This window comes from Crocuta crocuta, unplaced genomic scaffold (genome assembly GCF_008692635.1).
Source record: "Crocuta crocuta isolate KB4526 unplaced genomic scaffold, BGI_CrCroc_1.0 scaffold102, whole genome shotgun sequence".
In the NCBI taxonomy this organism is placed as follows: Eukaryota; Metazoa; Chordata; class Mammalia; order Carnivora; family Hyaenidae; genus Crocuta; species Crocuta crocuta.
The window spans coordinates 11211832-11232919 of NW_027530019.1; the positions used below are offsets into that span (position 1 = coordinate 11211832).

General features: G+C 37.2%; 2 protein-coding genes and 1 long non-coding RNA gene across 4 annotated transcripts in view; 2 read left to right on the forward strand and 1 right to left on the reverse strand.

The window, feature by feature from the left end:
• Nucleotides 1–19317, forward strand: part of TMEM87A (transmembrane protein 87A) — a 42145-nt gene extending 22828 nt beyond the window's left edge. The window contains exons 11-20 of one of the 2 annotated variants that reach the window (XM_077764600.1): nt 3252–3345; nt 4782–4850; nt 6807–6915; nt 7885–7943; nt 8736–8839; nt 13005–13078; nt 13499–13560; nt 14222–14277; nt 14802–14832; nt 17192–19317. In XM_077764600.1, the coding sequence (XP_077620726.1) occupies nt 3252–3345; nt 4782–4850; nt 6807–6915; nt 7885–7943; nt 8736–8839; nt 13005–13078; nt 13499–13560; nt 14222–14277; nt 14802–14832; nt 17192–17233 (700 nt within the window). In that variant the 3' untranslated portion in view covers nt 17234–19317. The remainder of the gene's footprint in view (nt 1–3251; nt 3346–4781; nt 4851–6806; nt 6916–7884; nt 7944–8735; nt 8840–13004; nt 13079–13498; nt 13561–14221; nt 14278–14801; nt 14833–17191) is intronic. The other variant, XM_077764601.1, reaches the window with a different exon arrangement.
• On the reverse strand, nt 16222–19458 carry LOC144231938 (uncharacterized). Its single transcript, XR_013335248.1, has 3 exons — nt 19361–19458; nt 17684–17766; nt 16222–16338 (listed from the first exon to the last, which is right to left on the reverse strand). It is a non-coding gene; the product is annotated as an uncharacterized LOC144231938 (long non-coding RNA).
• Nucleotides 19459–20048: 590 nt separating this feature from the next.
• VPS39 (VPS39 subunit of HOPS complex) overlaps nt 20049–21088 on the forward strand; it is a 47919-nt gene continuing 46879 nt past the window's right edge. Inside the window, exon 1 of the mRNA XM_077764599.1 lies at nt 20049–20259. Within this exon, the coding sequence (XP_077620725.1) occupies nt 20187–20259 (73 nt within the window). The 5' untranslated portion in view covers nt 20049–20186. The remainder of the gene's footprint in view (nt 20260–21088) is intronic.

Genomic DNA, 21088 nt, shown 5'->3' on the forward strand with positions numbered 1-21088 from the left:
ACTGTACCAGTATGTCAGGTTCCATTGTTATTCTGAAAGAATTGATGTAAAAACTGCAATAAGTCAGTTATCTGAAATTTTGTAGATTTGTAAAAACCAGGAAATGTAAAGTGTTTCATTTCACTTCTTAGAACTCAAGGAGCATTTGCAGGAAAATCTGCAATATAATGAATGGCAATGAAAACATCAAACTTTTAGAGCAAAATTGCAGTGACTTTTAATCTTCCAGAATATTTTTGCAGATCACATTTTTTTATGGGAATGTCATTCAGTCTGAAAAAACAATCTGAAAATAATTTACTTTCTATTCAAAAAATTTTATTGAGTGCTTTCTATATATTAGATGGTGGTCTAGACCCTTTATTGCCTAGAAGCAAATAAACAAAAGACCTGAAGTTTACATTTGTGGAGAGAGGGGATAAAGATAAAAATAAGTGAGTAAAATATTTAACCTGTCAATGATAAGTGCTATGGAGCAAATAAAGCAGGGGAGGGGTGTAGAGAGTGCCAGGCAAGAAGTGGACCTTTCAGTTGTAAATAGAGTGGCCAAGGAAAGCTTTACTTAGTGACATTTAAGCAGAGATCTCAAGGTGGTGAGGGAACTCTATGTACACTTAGAAGAAGAGATGGTAAGATGTGGTCAGATTCTGTGCAGATTTTGAAGGTGGAGCCAGTGAAATTTTCCGATGGATCAAATGTGTGATGTGAAAGAGAAGAGGAATCAAGGATGATGCCATCTATTTTGGTCTGAGCAAGGAACGATGGAATTGACATTTATGAGTTGAGAAGGACCTTAGATAGAATAAGTTTGGAGTAGAGTCAAGATTAGGAATTGTTAGATGCCCAAAGGGAATAGAGGGGAGAGAATAGGGTAAAGATATAAATTTGGGAGTCATCAGTATATAGATGTTATGTAAAGCCATAAGACTGGAATGTGATCACCAAGAAAGTGCATATATATAGAAAAGAGGTCAAAGCACTTCTCCAAAGAGAACATCCAGATGGCCAACAGACACATGAAACGATGCTCAGCATCCCTTCTCCTCAGGGAAATACAAATCAAAACCACACTGAGATACCACCTCACGCCAGTCAGAGTGGCTAAAATCAGCAAATCAGAGAACTCTAGATGCTGGTGAGGATGTGGAGAAACGGGCACCCTCCTACACTGTTGGTGGGAATGCAAACTGGTGCAGCCCCTCTGGAAAACAGTGTGGAGGTTCCTCAGGAAACTAACAAGAGAACTCCCCTATGACCCAGCAATAGCACTGCTAGGAATTTACCCAAGGGATACAGAAATGCTGAGGCATAGGAGCACATGTACCCCAATGTTCATAGCAGCACTCTCCACAATAGCTAAAACATGGAAAGAGCCTAAGTTTTCATCAACGGACGAATAGATCAAGAAGACGTGGTTTATCTATACCATGGAATACTACATGGCAATGAGAAAGCATGAAATCTGGCCATGTGTAGCAACATGGATGGACCTTGAGGGTGTTATGCTGAGCGAAGTAAGGACAAATATCATATGTTTGCACGTATAGGAGGACTAGGAGGAACTTAACGGAGGACCATTGGGGAGAAGAAGCGGGGAAATGGTGGGGGAAAGGGAGAGAGGCAAATCATGAGAGACTCTTGAATGCTGAGAACAAACTGAGGACTGATGGATGTGGGGGGGAGGGGGGAGATGGGCATGGAGGAGGGCACTTGTGGGGATGAGCACTGGGTGTTATATGGAAACCGATTTGACAATAAACTATTTGTAAAAAAAAAAAAGGTCAAAGGATTGAGCCCTTGAATGTTTTCAAATATTTAGAATTCAGTGAAATGAAATAGAATTAGACCAGAGGCATATGAGAAGGACCATTGTGGTGAGAGGCAAACCTGAACACTGTTTCAAAGACAGAGTGAATATGTCAAGATGGTTGAGCAGTGACCACTGGGTTTAACTTCATGAGAGATATAAGTGACCTTAATAAGACAGATTTGGTGAAGTGCTAGGATAAAAGCTTGATTGGAGTGAGTTCAAGAGAGAAAATAGAAGCAGAAGAGTTGGGACTATCCAGGTACAGACAGTTATTTCAAGGAGTCTTGCTTTAAGTGGGATTAAATAAATGAGTTTTAATTAAAAAATTTTTTAGTGCTTCCTTATTTTGAGAGAGACAGAGTACAAAGCAAGGGAGGGGCAGAGAGAGAAAGAGGCACAGAATCTGAAGCAAGCTTGAGGCTCTGTGAGCACAGAGCACGACATGGGACTTGAACTTAGGAACCTCAAGATCATGACCTGAGCTGAAGTTGGACACTTACTGGACTGAGCCATCCCAGGCACCCCTGAGTTTTAATTTTTGTAATTTATTCATTTAAAGGACTTTTGCTTTCAGTGGGATTGGAGGAATGGGGTGGGTTTCATTTTTCTAGTTCTTTAATTCATTTAACAAATATTTGAGTGCCTCGTATATGCCAGGGAGTAGCCTAAGATTTCTAAGATATGACAGTAGGGAGAAAAATCCTTGCCCATACGGAGCTTTGCTAGCATATAACAAAAAATACAGGAATAAATATCACTTAGGCTTAGGTACACATGATTTACAGCAGTGCATCTGAAACTTACAGTGCCCTAATGAATCACCTGGAGCTCTTGTTAAAAATGTAGATTCTGATTGGATGGCATTTTGAGTATCATGGATTCAAGATTGAAGAAACTACTCGGAAGACTATATTTTGTTGGATTCTGAGCTTACACGTGTTACAGTTTATCTAATGAGTTGCAATAGGATATTTGCTTATATTGTTAAAATGTTTAGATTTGATAATGGTATTGTGGTTATGTTTTTTAACAGTCCTTACTGATTTAAGAAAAAAAAACACGCTGAAAGATCATATGGGACAATGGGAAGTGGATGAGGCTTGGATTGAGGCAGGATTGGCCATAGGTTAGCAGTTGCTGGAAGTGGATGATACATATTGAGGGATTCTTTATACTATTGAATGTTTGAAAATTCTCTGTAATAAAAATGGCCTTTTTTAAAAAAATGCAATTACTGGGGACCAGATGTAAAGTTCAGGTATTCGCTATCTTAGTTTAAGACCAATTTTTCTTCCAGTTTTTTTTCTCAGCTGAATCAAGTATGTCTGGCTTATCTCTGCTAAGTTGTTGGCCCCTATTAATCAACATGAGTTGCTGTTACTTAGCTTATTTTGGAGATTGTAGCATTGGTACTCAGCTCTTGTCTTTGCTTCCTATTTAGGCCTCGACTTGGAGTCACTCTTCACAAAGTTGTGGTAGCAGGAGCCCTCTATCTTTTGTTTTCTGGCATGGAAGGGGTCCTCAGAGTTACTGGGGTCAGTACTCCTTAATCTGAGTATGTATGGTCAGTTCATATACATTGTTTTTGTCCTGAGAGGGTGAATTAGAAATGTCTGTGGGCTTTTTCTTCTGAGTCATCTTTGAACTCTGATTTTCAAAGTGTAGGCGTAATGCAAATTTTCTTTTTAGTCTATAAGAGCTTTATAAGTTTAATGTGTGACCAGGAGTGAATGCTTTCCCACCTGTCCCCAAATTGCTACTTATTCTTCCTCCCTGATAGTGGACTCTCATTCTTGTATAAGGGGCAAACATTGCAGTCATGTACTCGCTCCATAAACTATTTTTTGTTTTAAAGTGGCAGTGCTCTTTGCTAGCCACCACTTGAGTTTCAAAGGGTTTTCTAATATACAACTAATTGTTTCCCATCATTCTTGAGAATTATAAAATCATGGCCCTTTGCCAGGAAGGGAACCAAAGCACTGAGATATAAATGATAAAGAAATTTATGTTAGAGTGGATTAATGTGAAGAAGAAGAACTGGTCATTCCAGCAGTTACTTATTTAAAAATCAGTCCCAGCAATAACCCATTAGATTCAAGGTGGCAAATGCTGTAAATTTGATTTTGCCCTCAAGAAAACTGAGCCCCTTAAGTTTTGCAATAAATTGCCCCTTAAAATAAAACACTTTATTGATGTATATTTGTTTTTCAGATCACACTGTGTTCTGTGTAATTTCCTTTGACTTTTAGCAGTTTTAGCCCTCTGTCAATTTTGTTTTCTTTGTTATGCTGCTGTAGTCTTTTTCTTATCCCTTGGCTCTGATAGTAAACCTGGCCCTCTCAGCAATTGATGCCTGTATTATTTTATGGATATCCTTTCAATAATGTCCTGGTGATTGGACAATTGGGGTTATATAAATAGCACCTTTTATACATAAATGTGCGAAACAAGCAGCATAGTTTTGGGGACGGATATTTGCCTAATGTTTTATTTTGGACTGTGTTCTTATTTGTAGATTTACATTATATTACAATTCTGGAAACTGGTAATAATATATTAATACTGCAGTACTTTGAAATATGAGAATGGTCTTTTTAGACATGTAGCTAGAATCACAATGATAGGTGACGATAGAATGGGATTTGTAACACTACAACTGTTCAGTGTGGTCACTTCTTAACATAGATCTTAGTATTCTAGGAGCTCTGTGGTGCTTGCCTCTTTTTAGTTAGCATGTTTCATTGTATTGAGATTGTAATCAACAGTTTGTGTGAAATGCTTACAGCTGTATATTCTATGTGATCATTTGTCAGAACGGAAGAATGGCATAGGTGCAGAGTATTATTCCTTATTTTCTTTTGATTTGAGTGCAAAATCATTCCAGATGATTATGTAAATGCAGAATCATATGCTGGTGTCTTCCTGTGCTCTCTAGACATCTTTTTCACCACCTCTTTTTCTTTGTCTGCAGGCCCAGACTGATCTTGCTTCCTTGGCCTTTATCCCCTTGGCTTTCCTAGACACTGCCCTGTGCTGGTGGATATCCTTCTCATTGGCTTGTTTGATGGTGGTCCATTTTCCTCTTGGAGATGGGTTTCCATTGATCTTTCTGCAAATGGTTTTTACCAGTTTTGTTGATTACTCTTTCCTTTGGGAATAGGGTATGTTCAGTCTTAACAACCTGAGAGCTCAGGTAAGCAGTTATTTTATTTTTAATTTTAAAAATTGCAGCAAGAGTTGGTGACTGTGGACTGAGCACAAAATAAAAGCTTCTGGCTTTTCTTAAAATGAGGATTTCACTTCAATTTTGGACTTACATATCTCACTTAGTGTTAGGATCACTGGCTACTGTTTCTTTCAACCTCTGGCAATTATTAAATGCTTTGAAAATTATGTAAATGTTTTTATTCTTAAAATATGATTTTAGGAACTCTATGAGGCTCTTTGACTCCCTTTATTTATTTTTTTAATGTTTATTTTTGAGAGAGAGACCGAACATGAGCTGGGAGGAGCAGAGAGAGAGAGGAAGGGAGACAGAATTCGCAGCAGGCTCAAGGCTCTGAGCTGTCAGCACAGAGCCCGATGAGGCTACACACCACTAGATCATGACCTGAGCCAAAGTTGGACACTTAACTGACTGAGCCACCCAGGCACCCCAAGGTTGTTTGACTTTTAAAATTCTGAGTAGATTTAGCTGATTTTTAACCTATACAGGATAACAGGATAAGTGTTTTATACCTTCTGATTTAAAATCGGACTTGGGATTGTTTGAAGACTTCTACTCTTTGAGATAAATACTGATCTGTTTATAGGAAAAGTCAACCAGCAAGTAGCAAACAAGTTTCTATTTGAATAACCTTTCTTCTTGCTTTTCAAGAGTAAACATTTATTTATTAGGGACTTGACCTATTAGATGAAGGATTCGGGTCATTGGGACTTTATCTTTTGGGGATTTTTAAAAATTTATTTTGGTTTTTGTGCTATTTGGTCCTATATACAATTGGTGTGATATTATAGTCTTGATGGACCATGACTGTTATAAAGGGCTGAATGTAAATAAAGTTGTATTTTGTGAATTTTGGGGGATTGTCCTGTATCAAAAATGTTTGAAATTGAAGTGTACTGGGCCCAAAAAGCTGAAGATTTTCTAGGTCAATACCTTTCAAGGATGCTTTGTGAACCTCTACTACAAATATTGAGAGATATGGGGAGAGGGACTGAACCATGCAAGAAGATGACCTGGTAATTAGGTAGCAGCCAGCACTCTGTTAAAGGACAGAAGTGAGCTCCAGCTCACTTGGCTTTCATATCTGCTCCTCATTCTGAAAGCTGAACATCAGAGCAGATCATCATCTGTAGTAGTCATTAGTTCTCTGTTGTTGTGCAGCAACTTGTACTTAAGAATAATGTCTTGAAAATAGAGAGTTGTTGCTTTTAGAGCCTAACTGCCTGAGATTCTCAGCCAGTTTGTAATTCTGTGGATAACTCAGGCAGCTGATGGCAGGTTTCTTAACATGGCACAAGGGGACTGAGTGTAAACTCTGGGAGGTTGTAGGCATGAGTGTATGACTTTAGATTGGTTAGGACAGTGAGAACATAGCTAATACCTTAAAAGAAGAAAGGAGAGGATGCTAACTCCCATTTTTGCCTGTGAACTCCTTTTTATTTCATTTTCTTCCTTTTGTCTTTCATTTGGTTCTTCTTGTTTCTCTAGAAAGCTGCTTCCTATCTTTATTTCTCCTTTAATAATTTTTATTTTTTCCTTCTTTTGATATTCACTTTATCCTAGTTTTGTGTTCTCTTCAAGTCTCATTGAAAATAAAGACTTTCTTACTAATCGTGGTGAGGCTTGGGGTATTTGTGAGGTTGAGAGTGAGAGCTGTTAGGCCTGGTGTCCATAGCTGTCAGTTTGACCCCAGATTCTCAAAGAAATATAAGGATTAGTGTACTAGCTTATTGTATTTTCTGAATGTTGATTTCCTTGACCTGCAAACACATATTTATTAGCCTGACTCAAACAATGAAGTTGTTAAAACTTCGGAGGAACATTGTAAAACTTTCTTTGTACCGACATTTTACCAACACGCTTATCTTGGCAGTGGCAGGTAAGTTGGAGACTTGCTTCCTGCTGTTTAAATGCAGTTTCTTTTAGAACAGAGATTCTTAACCTGAGAGCTCGTAGGTAGGCTCTCTAAAATTAAATAAAAAGTTTTGTACATTTTACTTGGGGAAGTGGTCTTTGACTTTTGTCAAATTCTCAAATGGGTCTGTGGTTCAGAAAAAGTTTGAGAACCACTTATTTTAATAGCTGAAGATCAACTTCATATAATTTCAACTCTTGGTATATCTCTCCCCCGTTTCCATTCTTTTTCTGAGACACTTTTTTTTTGAGGCAAGTTAGCATTAATGTTTTTAGATTTCTTTTAGAAGATGTTAATATTTGCTTATTTGGTTTTATTAAAATAAATATAGCATTTTACTTAGATATTAGATCCGTGTACATTGCTATTATATTGCTTCTACATATGTCACTAAACATGGATAACATATAAGTTTCACATATCCATTTGGATAGACTCTAGCCCATGTAAGCTAATTTGCCTACCTTTTGGCTTTTGTACCAGGAATAGGGAGGTCTGGCCTATAATTGGAACCAGTAGTTCTATTTGTCTTGCAGTCATTTTATCAACCTGTTTTTCCATCTGACCAACCAAAGAAAAATTACCATTATTATACTAAGGATGAAGAAGGGGGAAAAAAATCATATTATTGATCTGGAAAAAGCCATGTTTCTAATATCTTCTTTTCCAGTTCTGAGGGTTACTAAAGTAGCCAGATGGTAAACTATTCTTTAAGTACAGAAAGGATTGACAAGAGTATGAATTGTGGGACTTAGTTATCGTAGTTGTAAGTAAATTTGTATTGAATAAATGTGTTAAAATAACTGAGAGAAAATGATTGTGATGTATTGGGAGTTAGGGATGTGTGGGATTCCACTTAACTAGAATCAGAGAATGTAATTAGGGATGTAAACTAATATTCATACCGTGACCAGGTTTTTCATTTCCTCTTAGCATCTATTGTGTTTATCATCTGGACAACCATGAAGTTCAGGATAGTGACTTGTCAGTCGGTGAGTTACAAACACATGCATTTGTGAATAGTGTACTGTTTTATACATCGACAGTGATGTTGATGACAATGGTAATATTCGTACCTTTTAAGAAATTAGGGTTAGGTCTCTACTCTGAGGGTTAGAATCCTTCCCTCCTCCTAAGTATTCTATATTAACACTGTGCTTAGTATGATAGATTTGTTTCAAAGGGTTTTTTTGGCAGACGTTGGGAGAAAGGACTGATTTGTATATCCTAGTAGTGGGAGAGAACATTATAAGTGATCATCACAGTTTGTCATAACCCAATCTTGCCTTAACTAAAAATTTTTTAGCAAGAAATCCAGAGTCCTAAACATTAAGTATGTGTGAATAATACTAATCTTAAGTAGAAGCTATGTATTTAATATCTGAACACAGAGACTGGCAAAGCATTTCTTTGGAAGCCAGAGCTAAGCTGGTAAAAATAAATAAAATGAAAACTATAAATAAAATAACAACATAATGTTACTTTCCCTTAGCTTGTATAAAAATCATTCCCTAAAGATTCTCAGAGCTATAAGGAAGCATAAATAAAGCATAAAATAAAGTGTTCTGTTTAGTTAGTGCCTTTTCTTTAGCAACGATAAACACTACCAGGGAAGAAACGGTATTTATTTTTTATTCCCAGCCCTTAGCAGAGTGCCTAGCACATAGCAGGCTCTTAGTAAATGTAAGTTAAATTAATAAATAAGTCATTCTTGTTCTCTACCAAGGGCTTTGTAAAATGAGTTAAGATTATGTATAAAAATGTACTTCTCCCCCTTTTGGTAGGATTGGCGGGAGCTCTGGGTGGATGATGCCATCTGGCGGTTGCTGTTCTCCATGATCCTCTTTGTCATCATGGTTCTCTGGCGACCATCTGCAAACAACCAGAGGTTCTTGGACACTTCTTATTTACATTGCTAATCATTGAATGGCCATGTCATCAGTTAGGGGTGGTTTATTGGGTGACAGTGTCAGGGCCATGTCGTATAGTGGAAAGAATATTCACTGGGTCTGGAATCCAGAGAAATGGGTTCCTGTCCACTTTCCTGTTTGCACTGTGACTTTGGGCATATTGCCTCTTTTCACTTCTCTGGGCCTTAGTTTCCTCAGCATATAATGTGAGGCCATTGAATCAATTGATATAAGGTGATTTTCAGTTCTGACGTGTTCTGGTAATATGTATGTTTATAAGTAAAGAAGGGAAGTAGATAGATTGTGACACTCAATGAGGGTCTCACCTGTCTCCTGTAAGGAAAGAAAGAAAAATTTTATAGCCACTAGGTCAGCTTACTTTGTAACAGTAAGGTAACAATATAGAAATTGGCTATTTTGTGAATGTCTGTCTTTGGTGCACCACCCCTTCACCCCCATTTATGTTTAGATAGTTAAGAGCTTATATTACCCAATAATATCACCAAAGAAGGAAAAGGATGAGGTGGTATAACTAAACAGCTAATTTTGTAATTAGAGATACCAGTAAAAGATTTAGAGAATAAACGACATCTTTTTTATCTTTTTGTGTGTGAGATAAATGACGTCTTTTTATCCCATAAAAATAGCCTGTCTTTTCATATTATACATTTAATGTTTGTGTTCTTTGAAAAAAAAAAAGAAATTGAGTAGACTTAGGATTGCTATGGTAAAGGGTCTGTATATTTATAATTTTTAAAGTATTAAAATCAGATTGCATTCAGAAAAATCTGAAATTCTGTGTCTACCAACAATTGTGTGAGAGGAGCTCTCTCCTCTATCTTCCTATGTCCCTGTTATTTAATTTTTACCGATCTGGTAAATGAGAATATTCACCGTTATTTTTAAAGTTGCATTCAAGCCTAAATTACTTTTTTTTTGTTTTAATGTTTATTTATTTTTGAGAAACAGAGTACAGGTGAAGGAGGAACAGAGAAAGTGAGGGATACAGAATCTGAAGCAGGCTTCAGGCTCTGAGCTATCAGCACAGAGCCTGATGTGGGGCTCAGACCCACAAACCATGAGATCATGACCTGAGCTGAAGTCAGATACTTAACAGACTGAGCCACCCAGGTGCTCCAAGACTAAATTACTTTTTATGCCATTACTGGTTGCGTAGTTCTTCTGCCAATCAGCTTTTTAGATCTTTGACATTTTTTTCCTTATCAGCTTATGGATCATTTTTGTATTGATTTGTAGGAATTCCTTACAAATTCCTTTTTTAGATTCCAATATTTTGTTCCAAGCATTCCAGATATTTTCTTCTAGTTTGTTGTTTATCTTTGAACAATTTAATGATGTTTTTTGGCCATAGAAAAAGATGGAAGTATGGTGTCAAATCTGTCATTTTTTTCCTTCATGTTTTGTATATTTTGTGTCTTTTTTTTTTAATGTTTATTTTTGAGAGAGCATGCAAGTGGGGGAGGGGTCCGGGGGGGTCAGAGGATCTGAAGCTGGCTGTATGCTGGCAGCAGCAAGCTGAATGCAGGGCTCAAATCATGAACTGTGAGATCATGACCTGAGCCGAAGTCGGATGCTCAACCAACTGGATCACCCAGGTGCCCCATTTTTTGTGTCTTGTTTAAGAAATTTTTTCCTGGCTTAAGGTGAAGTTCTAAAGTTATTGTGTAATTTTTTCAAAATTTCTCAATTGTGCTTTTATTCATCAAGAATTATTTGTGAGTTTTCTCTTCTGCTGTTTTCTCTCTCTCATCCTGCATTAGTAGTACATTTTCTTAAATTATCTTAGTTTCCTGATAAGTCTTTGTATGTGCCCTCCTCCTTAATCTTCTTTTTAGAAAATATCCATTGCTATTGGCTGTTTTCTATTTAATAAAACATTTAACTTGTTTATTTAATTCTAGGAAAACCTTTATCAGATTTTGTTTGGAATTTAATTGAATTGATAAGTCAATTAGGGAAATTACATATATTTTTTTCCATCCTTGCCTATATGTCCCATTGTTTTAATCTTTTCAGTGCTTTATGTTTTATAACTTTTTTTTTTTCAGAGCGTGAGCATGGGAGGGGGCAGAGGGAGAGAAGGAGGATCTTTTCTTTTTTCTTAATTTTGAGAGCATGGGTGTGGGAAGGGGTAGAGAAGGGGAGAGGGAGAGAATCCCAAGCAGGTGCTGAGGTGATAGTGATGTGGGGCTCTATCCCAGGAACCAGGAGATCATGACCTGAGATGAAATCAAGAGTCATACTCTTAACTGACTGAGCCACCGAGGCTCCCTGAGAGCCTTACCCTTAGCATGGAGCCTGATGCGGAGCTCGATCCTACAACTCTAGGATCATGATGAGAGCCAAAATCGAGACTTCGATGCCCAACTGACTAAGCCACCTGGGCCTCCTGTTTTATGACTTTTATTGAAATATTTAAAAAACTTTATGGCTCTTATGGATGTACCCTTTTAAAATAATACATGTGGCTTTGGCAAAAATGTAGCAATGCTGTTGATTTTAAAAAATTTTTTTAATATTCATTCATTCACTTTAGTTAATATACAGTGTAGTCTTGGCTTCAAGAGTAGAACCCAGTGATTCATCTCTTATATACAACACCCAGTGCTCATCTTGCAAAGTGCCCTCCTTAATGCGTGTCACCCATTTAACCCACCCTGCTCCAGCAACCCTGAGTTTGTTCTCCGTATTTAAGAGTCTCTTATGGTTTGCCTCTCTGTTTTTATCTTCTTTTTCCTTCCCTTCCTCTATGTTCATGTGTTGAGTTTCTCAAATTCCACATATGAGTGAAATGTTTGAGAGAAAGAGAGGGAGAATGAGAAAGAATCCCAAGCATGCTCCATGCTGTCTGCACAGAAGCTTACATGGGCTCAGTCCCAAGAACTGTGACATCACGACCTGAACTGAAACCAAGAGTCAGATGCTCAACTGATTGAGCTATCCAGGCACCTCTAGTTGTTTTTGTTTTTTAAATTTTAAGTAGGCTCCACACCTAATGTGGCTTGAACTCACAACCCAGAGATCAAGAGTTGCATGGTCTATGGACTGAGCCAGCCAGGAGCCCTGGAATGCTCTTGTTATATATTTATCATTTCCATCAGCCTTTCTATATTGTCTTGTTAGTTCTGATAACCTCAGGATTTTCCCATTAGGTTGTTATTGAAAGTAATGACAATGTTATTCCTTCCTTTCCAACTAATACTGCTGCCTCATTACTGTTTCTTGTGTTGGCTAGGCTCTCCTGTATAATATTGAATTGAGGCATTGAGAGTGGGCCTTCTCGTCTACTCTGACTTTAAAAAATGTGCTTTTCAACTATTATTATTAACTTTGATATCTAGTGTTAATTTTTGCTAGGTATCCTTTAATAGATTATGGGTATTTCCAGTTACTCCTAGCTTTTAAAGAGTTTGTTGGGTTTTTTTGTTTTTAATTCATGAAAAGGTGATTTAAAAACAAGGTAGAATGAAAATAAAAGACAACAGTACAGAGTGAGTTCAAAGTGGAAGCTTTCTAGGAGTTATCTGTTTGGCAGCTGCTTTGCTGAATCTATTGGAAGTTGTAAAGGGAAGATCTCTTAGATGTACCACCTGAGGCCTTGATCTTCTCAGCTCCCCGCTTGGAAACTGAGATTTTAAATTACCCGGTACATACAAGGTCAGGACTTTGTCTCTTAACTACAAATTGAAAGGCTGAGATTTTAAATTACATGAGAATTTACTTCCTTTTTTGTGTAATATATGCTTGTAAATGCTTACCACATGTGAGGTATTGTTCTAAGCACTTTTTGATATGACTTGTTTACTTTTTATAAAACACTGCTATGAGTAATGTTTTATTATCCCCAATTTCAGATGAGAAAACTGAGGCACAGAGAATAAGTAACTTGTCTCAAGTCACAGGCAGTATGGCTGAGCCTGTACTTGTAAATGTCATACTGTCCTGCTTCTCTTGCTAATAAAGGCAATCAAGAGCTTTCTGAAGGGCAAGAATTGTTTTGTTTTCACTAAAATAATTTGATGAATGACTCATTGTAGCTTCAATAATAAGGTCTGTAAAATCCAAAGTGTAGCATTTTTTGTAGTTTTCTAATATTTTTCCTTCCGTTCTTTGTTCTCTCAGGTTTGCCTTCTCACCATTGTCTGAGGAAGAGGAAGAGGATGAACAAAAGGAACCTATGCTGAAAGAAAGCTTTGGTAGTTATAAAATTTATTTGTGCTTTAAATACTATTTTCTGGTTATTAGAAATAGAGTAAAGCAAGTATAACAGTGTGTATCGACATCAAGATGCTTTGATAATTGTTTATCATTTTACAATTGTTGTACAGTTGTTTCTCAATTTGGTATGTGGTGAAGTTAGGGGAAATCAAAGGTAAGGGTATAAATTTTAAGGTGAAGCCATGATAAATTCAGTAAATAATTGCACAGGAAATGTACAGTGTGCTTACTGGATGAGCTGAAAGTTTGGCTTTGAACTTCCTAGCATAAAGGTAGAGACATCTGTTGTATAATTCACAGTCCATAAACCTAAAGTTCTGAGTCCATGTTTGAAATTGTTGCTGGACTCCAGTAGGACTGCAGTATACTTAACCCATTTACTTTGTTTCCCACCACAGAAGGAATGAAAATGAGAAGTACTAAACAAGAACCAAACGGAAATAGTAAAATAAACAAAGCAGTAAGTAATTGTGTATAGACCTTAATGATTTTTTAGATCTGTGCTGTAATTAAGCTTGCTTTATACATCTTTTAATATATTATTTCTTTTACACTTTTAAAAACAGAAACAGCAAGTGATTCTAAGATCTAGTTATCTTTAACTTACTTGGTTTGTTACTGTGTCCTGAAAAGGTACATCAGACTAGCCTGAGGGTTCTATTTAATTATTTTCATCAATGTAAGTTATAGCCCTATTAACCTAAAGTGTTGTTTATAGTAAAGAACAAGCTTTCTTTCATTCAGCAGTATTTTGGAGTTTTTTTTTTTTTTCTTTGTTTTTTAGAATGATGCATGCAGTCTACATTAAGGGCTTTAGAATTTATCTCACTTTTAAGGAGCAGAACTTACAAGAAACAAACTCTTAGGTATTAGAACATTGAGAAGAAAGCATTTAAAGACAATTTTATGTCACTTATATACTTATATTACACTTACATAGTTTTTAAAAATACTTGACTATGTAATTTTTTAAATTATTAGCAGTCACATTTGTTATGTGAATATACTACATCAGAATTCTCAAAAGATGAAATTTAAAAATTTTGAGACCTCTTTAGATCCTTACTTGACATGTATTATTTGGTACATTTTAGTAACTACTGGTATTTGTACATTCCCAGCAGGAAGATGATTTGAAATGGGTAGAAGAGAATGTTCCTTCTTCTGTGACAGATGTGTAAGTTTTTGAACTATTTTCACAAGAATCCTTATTCAGTTAGTGTAACTTTTATTATTTTAAGTGAATGAGCTGAAGAACATGCTAATGAGAATGCTAATAGAAAATTAAAGAATATTAAAATGTTAAAAAGATGTTAAGTAAAAATTAGGAATGATATACAAGCAAAGGTAATCAGGATTATTTGTTCAGATTATTTGTCCAGATTGTTCATTTTTGCTTAGAAAGATTTAGCTGTAAACCTTGCCAAAATCATTGGGATATTTTTTTGGGGGATTTTTTTAGTTCCTTTCCTTGACTATATTTTTAATTAAATATTGGCCCTATTACGGTGCAGAACATGGTTTTTTTCTGTACAATTCCAGTAACTCTTCTGTTTTCATAATTTGCTTTTTTTCCCCCTGAAGTGCCCATTAAGCAGATCTTAATTATTAAAAAGGCTTTAAATTGTATTCATAATTTCACTTTCCTCTATGAACCATTTATGACTTTACATTGTTCATTTGGTGTTTTCCTCTCTGCAGAGCACTTCCAGCCCTTCTGGATTCAGATGAGGTTAGTGATCAAATCATGTGCATCAACTGTAGGTCTCATGATTTAATAGGGAATCATAGGTCCTTTGTTCAGGGGAATTTTATTTATTTTACTCAATAATGGCCTGAAGAACTATATTTGGTATGGTTCAAAAAGGATGAGAATAGAAATACTAATATTAGAGTCCAGATATTCAAGAAGGTTTCCTTTCTTTGTGTCCCCTATTTCTTTTCCAAAGTTTTATGATCAGATTTGAGGACAGGTCTTTTGTTCTGAATATTAGGTTATTCTAGAATCTCTTGATTTTTGAAAATCTTTTGAAAGCATCTGCCTGAATCCAACTCATTTTGTTGGATTGGCTTCTAAAAACAACAACAAAAAAAAAGATTTATTTCCCACTGACGTGCTGTGTGATGCAGCATACAATGTCAAATTCCTTAGCAGTTCTGTGCATTGAAATAATTGAGAATTCTACCATTCAGAATTAAACCTATGGTGATAACACTGCTTTCTGTGGTATATTCTGCAGTTCCCAGATCTCCCTGTTGTGGGCTTCTGCTAATAGTTTGCTCACAGGGCTTCCCTTTGACTTTAGTTCTCCAGCCATCATTCTGTTTCAGCCAGAGCAGGCTGAGTATGTGAAACTCAGTTGGGCCGTTCATGGCAATACAGGTTTAATAGAGTACTTTTGGTTGTATCGACGTCACCTATCTGTTCATACTTCCCTGTGTGAAAAATCTATTCAAGAACTAAGAGGGGCGCCTGGGTGGCTCACTCGGTTAAGCGTCTGGCTTCACCTCAGGTCATGATCTCATGGTTCGTGGGTTCGAGCCCCACATCGGGTTCTGTGCTGCCAGCTCAGAGCCTGGAGCCTGCCTCTGATTCTATGTCTCCCTCTCTCTCTGACCCTCCTCTGCTCACGCTGTCTCTCTCTCTCTCAAAAATAAATAAAATCATTAAAAAAAAAAAAAAAGAACTAAAAACTTAAATGAATTCTAAGAGAAACCAGTTTTAAAGGACCAGGAATTAAAAGAGCATCAGACTCCTCAGCCTCAATTTTGGAAGCTAGAAGATAATAGAACAATGCCTTTGAATTCTGAGGAAAATTATTTTCAATCTAGAATTGTATTTCAACTAAACTGTCAGTATGAGGGTAAAATAAAGATGTTTTCAGTCATGCAAGCAATAAAATAATTAACATTCTATATGTGCTTTCTCAGGAAAGTAATAGAAAATGTCCTTTACAAAATGAGAGAACTAAAAAGAGAAAGACTTGGGACTCAGGAAATAAAAGGCCCAATAGAGGGGCAAGGATAAACTGATGTTATTCTGAGAGTGAAGCTGGGTGACAGTCATGGAGGGCATCCAGTCCATAATGGAGCAAACCAGAGAGCTTCAGGAGGAGTANTCCAATAGAGGGGCAAGGATAAACTGATGTTAGAAATTCCGAGAGTGAAGCTGGGTGACAGTCATGGAGGGCATCCAGTCCATAATGGAGCAAACCAGAGAGCTTCAGGAGGAGTAGTTCTAAGAATAAAATAAAAAGGATAGATTAGCTGATGTAATTGATCATAGTGAAAAGGCATTATAGTTCTGTTATAGTTCAGGATAAATTTTGTGATATATGCTTTTAGCAAATGAAACAACACAAAAATGAAAATATTAACTCTAAGGTAAAAAGTTACATAAGAAAGGATATTTAATGGTAACACATTAATTTTCTTAATTGAAGTGGCATGCTATAAGTACTATTTTTTAATCAGAATTTTTAGCATGACTTTTTAAAAAAATATGAAAATGTATAAACTCTACTATCCTAATTGTTCTCGGAAAGTGTTAACTATATGCACATTGTGTACAACAGATCTCTAGAACTTTTTCATAAAGTATAACTTTGTTGAATGTGTAATATTTCATTTTAAGGGTAATACAGTCCTATGTTTTGGACATTTAATTCTGTTTTGTTACGGTTTTGAGTTTTGCAGTAGAAATGTTTCTGGCTAAACCCTGTGCCTACATCCTTGACATTTTCTTCAAGTTAAATTCTTGAATCAGAGGAGGTCCACATTTTCATTAAAGTTTAATCTTAAGTAAATATTTGATTAATCGTCTTATTTGACTCAAAAATACACAGTTGCTTTGGATCTGTGGTTTGGTGTCCAGAATCCTAGAGATTTTGATTCAGTTAATCTTGGGTGGGGCCTAGACATCTGTATGTTTCAATATCTTCATAGATAGTTAGGAAGCATTTCTAAATATTTAGTGGACATCAGCAAAAGTACTTGTGGGAAATGTGTATGTGCATCATCTTTGTAGAAGATACTTGGAATGTAGACCATTTAAAATTAATATGCTTAGAAAAGACCTTTTTTCCCCCTAGGAACGAATGATCACACACTTTGAAAGGTCCAAAATGGAGTAAAGAATGGAAGATGTGCAGTTGAAGATGGATAGTAACTCCGAAGAGATCAGCTTCTGTGTCAGTCTTCTACACTCCATGGAATTAAAGGAGGCAGTGAAACTTGATCTATTCCTTGACTTTTGTGCATTGGAGCTGGTGAGAGGTGTCAGAATAAGGAGAACATCTTACTGAAAACAAGTTCATAGGACAAGAAAAATCTACAAGTTTTTATTTACAACATGGATGCCCCTTTCCCTGCCACGCCCTGACATGGATGTTTATGCAACTTATGTGTGTTGTTCCTGAATCTTCTATAATGTCTAAATTGTTTAATCTATCCAACTAAAAAGTTTAACATCTTCTAAAGAACTGTGACATCAACGCCATAATATGTAATCTCCAGGAGCAACTGCCTATAATTTTTATTTTTTTTAGAGAGTTACATAGGTGATGGGGGAAATTACCAATTACCTTTCCATTTCCTGAGAAGCCAAGGTTACATCTTGCAGAGCTAGTTTTGTGAAAAAAGAGTCCTGAGTTAAGGAGCCATGGTTCTATGGATGATTTAAAACAAAAAGAGTATGTAAGAGAAGCAAACTGTTACAGTATGATTCAGATCATTTAAAAAAAAAAATCAAGTGCAATTTTGTTTACAAATGGTGTATATTAAAGATTTTTCTATTTCAGATGTACTTTAGAGAGAAATATTAGCTTAACTCTTGACATCTGCTATTGTGACACATCCCATTGCTGGCAATGTGGTGCACACTCCAGAACTTTTAACTACTGTTTTGTAAGCCTCCAAGGGCGGCGGCATTGTGGAGTCCTAGGCAGTGCTTTGTTTGCCTTCATGCCATTCACTGGGTGTTGCACTAGATGCAGAGAGGCACTCCATCTGTGTGCTTGTGAGTGAGCATCCTGCTAAAGGAAGTGTAATGCTCAAGTAGCAGGAGCTAATACAAAGGAAACAGGTCCTTCTGGCTTAATTGAAACAGTTTTTCCTGCATGAAGTAGTGTGGAGGCCCTGGACTGCTGCTCATTCTTTAGGATTGACTGTTATATCTGGTGTTGGTTTAGAGACTGTTTATAAGAGACATCACAAGGTGATGGGATTCATTTGAAGCACTATGTATGTTTTAATGGTTTTGTCCAATTTTGCCTTCCCAAGATTTTTGTTTTACATAGAAAGTTCATGCCACTTTTTAATATAAAAAATTTTAACAAAATTAATATATTTTCCTCATTTTTTCCAGACTTTCTCTAAAGACCATTCTTTCTTCCAAATTCTTGCGGGAATTTTCCTCCCATGGTTTTTATTCTACAGTCTTATTATCTGTTGAAACCATTGACCACATGACCACAATCTTTACTAATTCATACTATAGTGAAAGTGTTTACATTTATTTAACATCTCTGTATAGCTCTTTGCTGTGGTGATTTTAAAAATTCACCTAGGCTGTATCTCTAAGGAACAATATGAAGAACTGACTATATTCTCAGGTTAACCCATTAGCAAAAGGCTAGTGGTACTGTTGTGTACTTCTGTTCTTCCAGAGACATTTATCAAGTGAATAATAGTTATAATGCAGCAAAATAGTTGGTCATATATTTTTGAGGATGGTTAGATGTTGACTTAAGATTAGGGAATAAATCCTATTGTGTTAAGCAGTAGTGTATTGTAACAAATTATGTAGACCGGACCTGATAATTCTTTCTGCTTTCTCTTATGGGTTATGGCACTGTGGTTAGATACAGCACATCATTTCTTAGAACTAGTTCAGAAGTAATTTATAGTATTACATTGACCTATTACCTGAGAGTTTATATCGGTCTTAGTCCTTGGGCCTGAAACTACCAGGTATTAGGCCTTCTATGAGGACGGTAGCTGGCAGTTCTTTATTTTCAATGTGTCCATTTTCTATGGTGAAAATCACCCATAACACTTGATTTATTTAGCAATTTTTGTGTTAGTGCTAATACTTTGAAAATATTTCACTGGATTATCAGAAACAACATTTGGTAAACATGGGACAATAATCCTAATTTACAAGTGAAGAAACTGACATTGTATAAAAATAAAGTGACCAAGGCCAGTTTTATTTTTACTTAAAGACTTTTGCTTTAAACTCAAATGCTTTTATGACCTACCTGCTGTTTTCTTTGGGGTAAGGGGGAAGGAAGTTGCCAGATGTACCTCATTCTTGCAGTAGTTTTCAAATGTTAAAGTGCATGCACTCATTTTGGGGACTTACTGAAGCACAGACTGCTAGCCCCTCCAGTCCAGATTTTCTGATTCATTAGGTTAGGAAGAAGGTCTGAGACTGACTGTATTTCCAGTAAGTTTACAGGTGATGTTGATACTGCTGGTCTAGGGATCACATTTTGAGAACCACTACCTAGAACAACCTTTAAAAAAAGGGTAAGATACTTGAGCTTGTTGGGATTATAATGGTAATGCAAACACCACCATTTATTGGGTGTTTAGAGTGTGTCAGGAGTTGCTAAACGCCCACAACGCCAGGCTAGTGCGGAACACTACCATCCCTTCGCAGATGTGGAAACAAAGGCTAATTTCCTAAATGGCTTATCTCCATTCCGACCAAGTGACGCCAAAGCCCGAACTGCCTGGGACAGTTCCAGGATTTCTACCCATTTCCTTTTTGTTAGGCTCCGTAGCTAGTTAGGCTCCATGACAAAGAAGTTCTGGGTCTAGGGTGAAGGTGAGGAACCTAGCGTCGGCGCGTTCCTCGAAGGTCTCTTTGGTGTTTGGGAGGAAGGGGCGGGGCTTCTACAGCGGAAGGGGCGGGCTTGGCCGGACAGGAAGTCCGGCGTTGGTGGCTGTGTTGCCGAACGGCCTGTAGCTGGGGTCTCAGCCTCCTGCTCGGCCCTTTGTGCTGGTTCCCGGCCCAGGTCCAAACCTGGCCCGTCCCCGTATACTTCGGGTGAGACTGCTGCGGCGACTCTGCTCGCCGCCATGCATGATGCCTTCGAGCCAGTGCCGATCCTGGAAAAGCTCCCTCTGCAGATCGACTGTCTGGCCGCCTGGGGTGAGCCGAGGGGCCGAGGCGGGGTCAGCGCAGAATCGGTTCTTATCTTTTACAAGGCTAGGAATGTGGACAGGTGTCTGGCTGTATGGACTCGGATCGGACGTTATCCAAGAGGCACGGGATGAGGGAGGGCATAGTATTGTAGATAGCGAGGGCAATGGAGCTGTTTGGCAAGTCCTCAGGGACTCAGGCTTTCGGTACGTTTACCCTTGCTTTCAGTACCGAATTGAAGGTTCAACTTTCTTATTAACTGTGCTCAGCTTTGGCTCATTTCGATTTCCAAAAAGTCTTCAATTTGGAGGGGGCAAGCACTGGGGAGTTTTCAACCTACCGGGTGTGTGAACTTGTCCAGATGATTGTTGTTTTCTAGGTGAAAAACCACTATTTTGAGAGGCATTAAATACGTTAATACCATATGCCTTTTTTCCCCTTTAGTAGTCCCTCATCATTCACTTCTCTGTATTCTAGGTAACTCATGTTCTAAACTCAGTCTAGCCAAGTCGTTGATTGCTTTATATTCAGAATGTCCAGGTTACCTAACTGTGGGTAGAGGAGCCTCATTCCAGGCTGTCATGGAATCTAACCCTTCAAAAACTTGTGTAATCCTCTTGGGATGGGTCAATACAGAAAACAGGGTCTGGCATCTCTTGGATGCTCTAGAATACAAATGGTTTCAGGAGTCTAAACCTTGACTCTTAGTTACGAACATTATGCTCTTATCTTTGAGTGGTTGTGTCTGATAACAGCTACCAAAGACTAAACAAATAATTTAAGTCTTTCTTATTAATATCTAGGTGCTAAAAAAGGGCCATAAAAAAGTGGCCCAGAA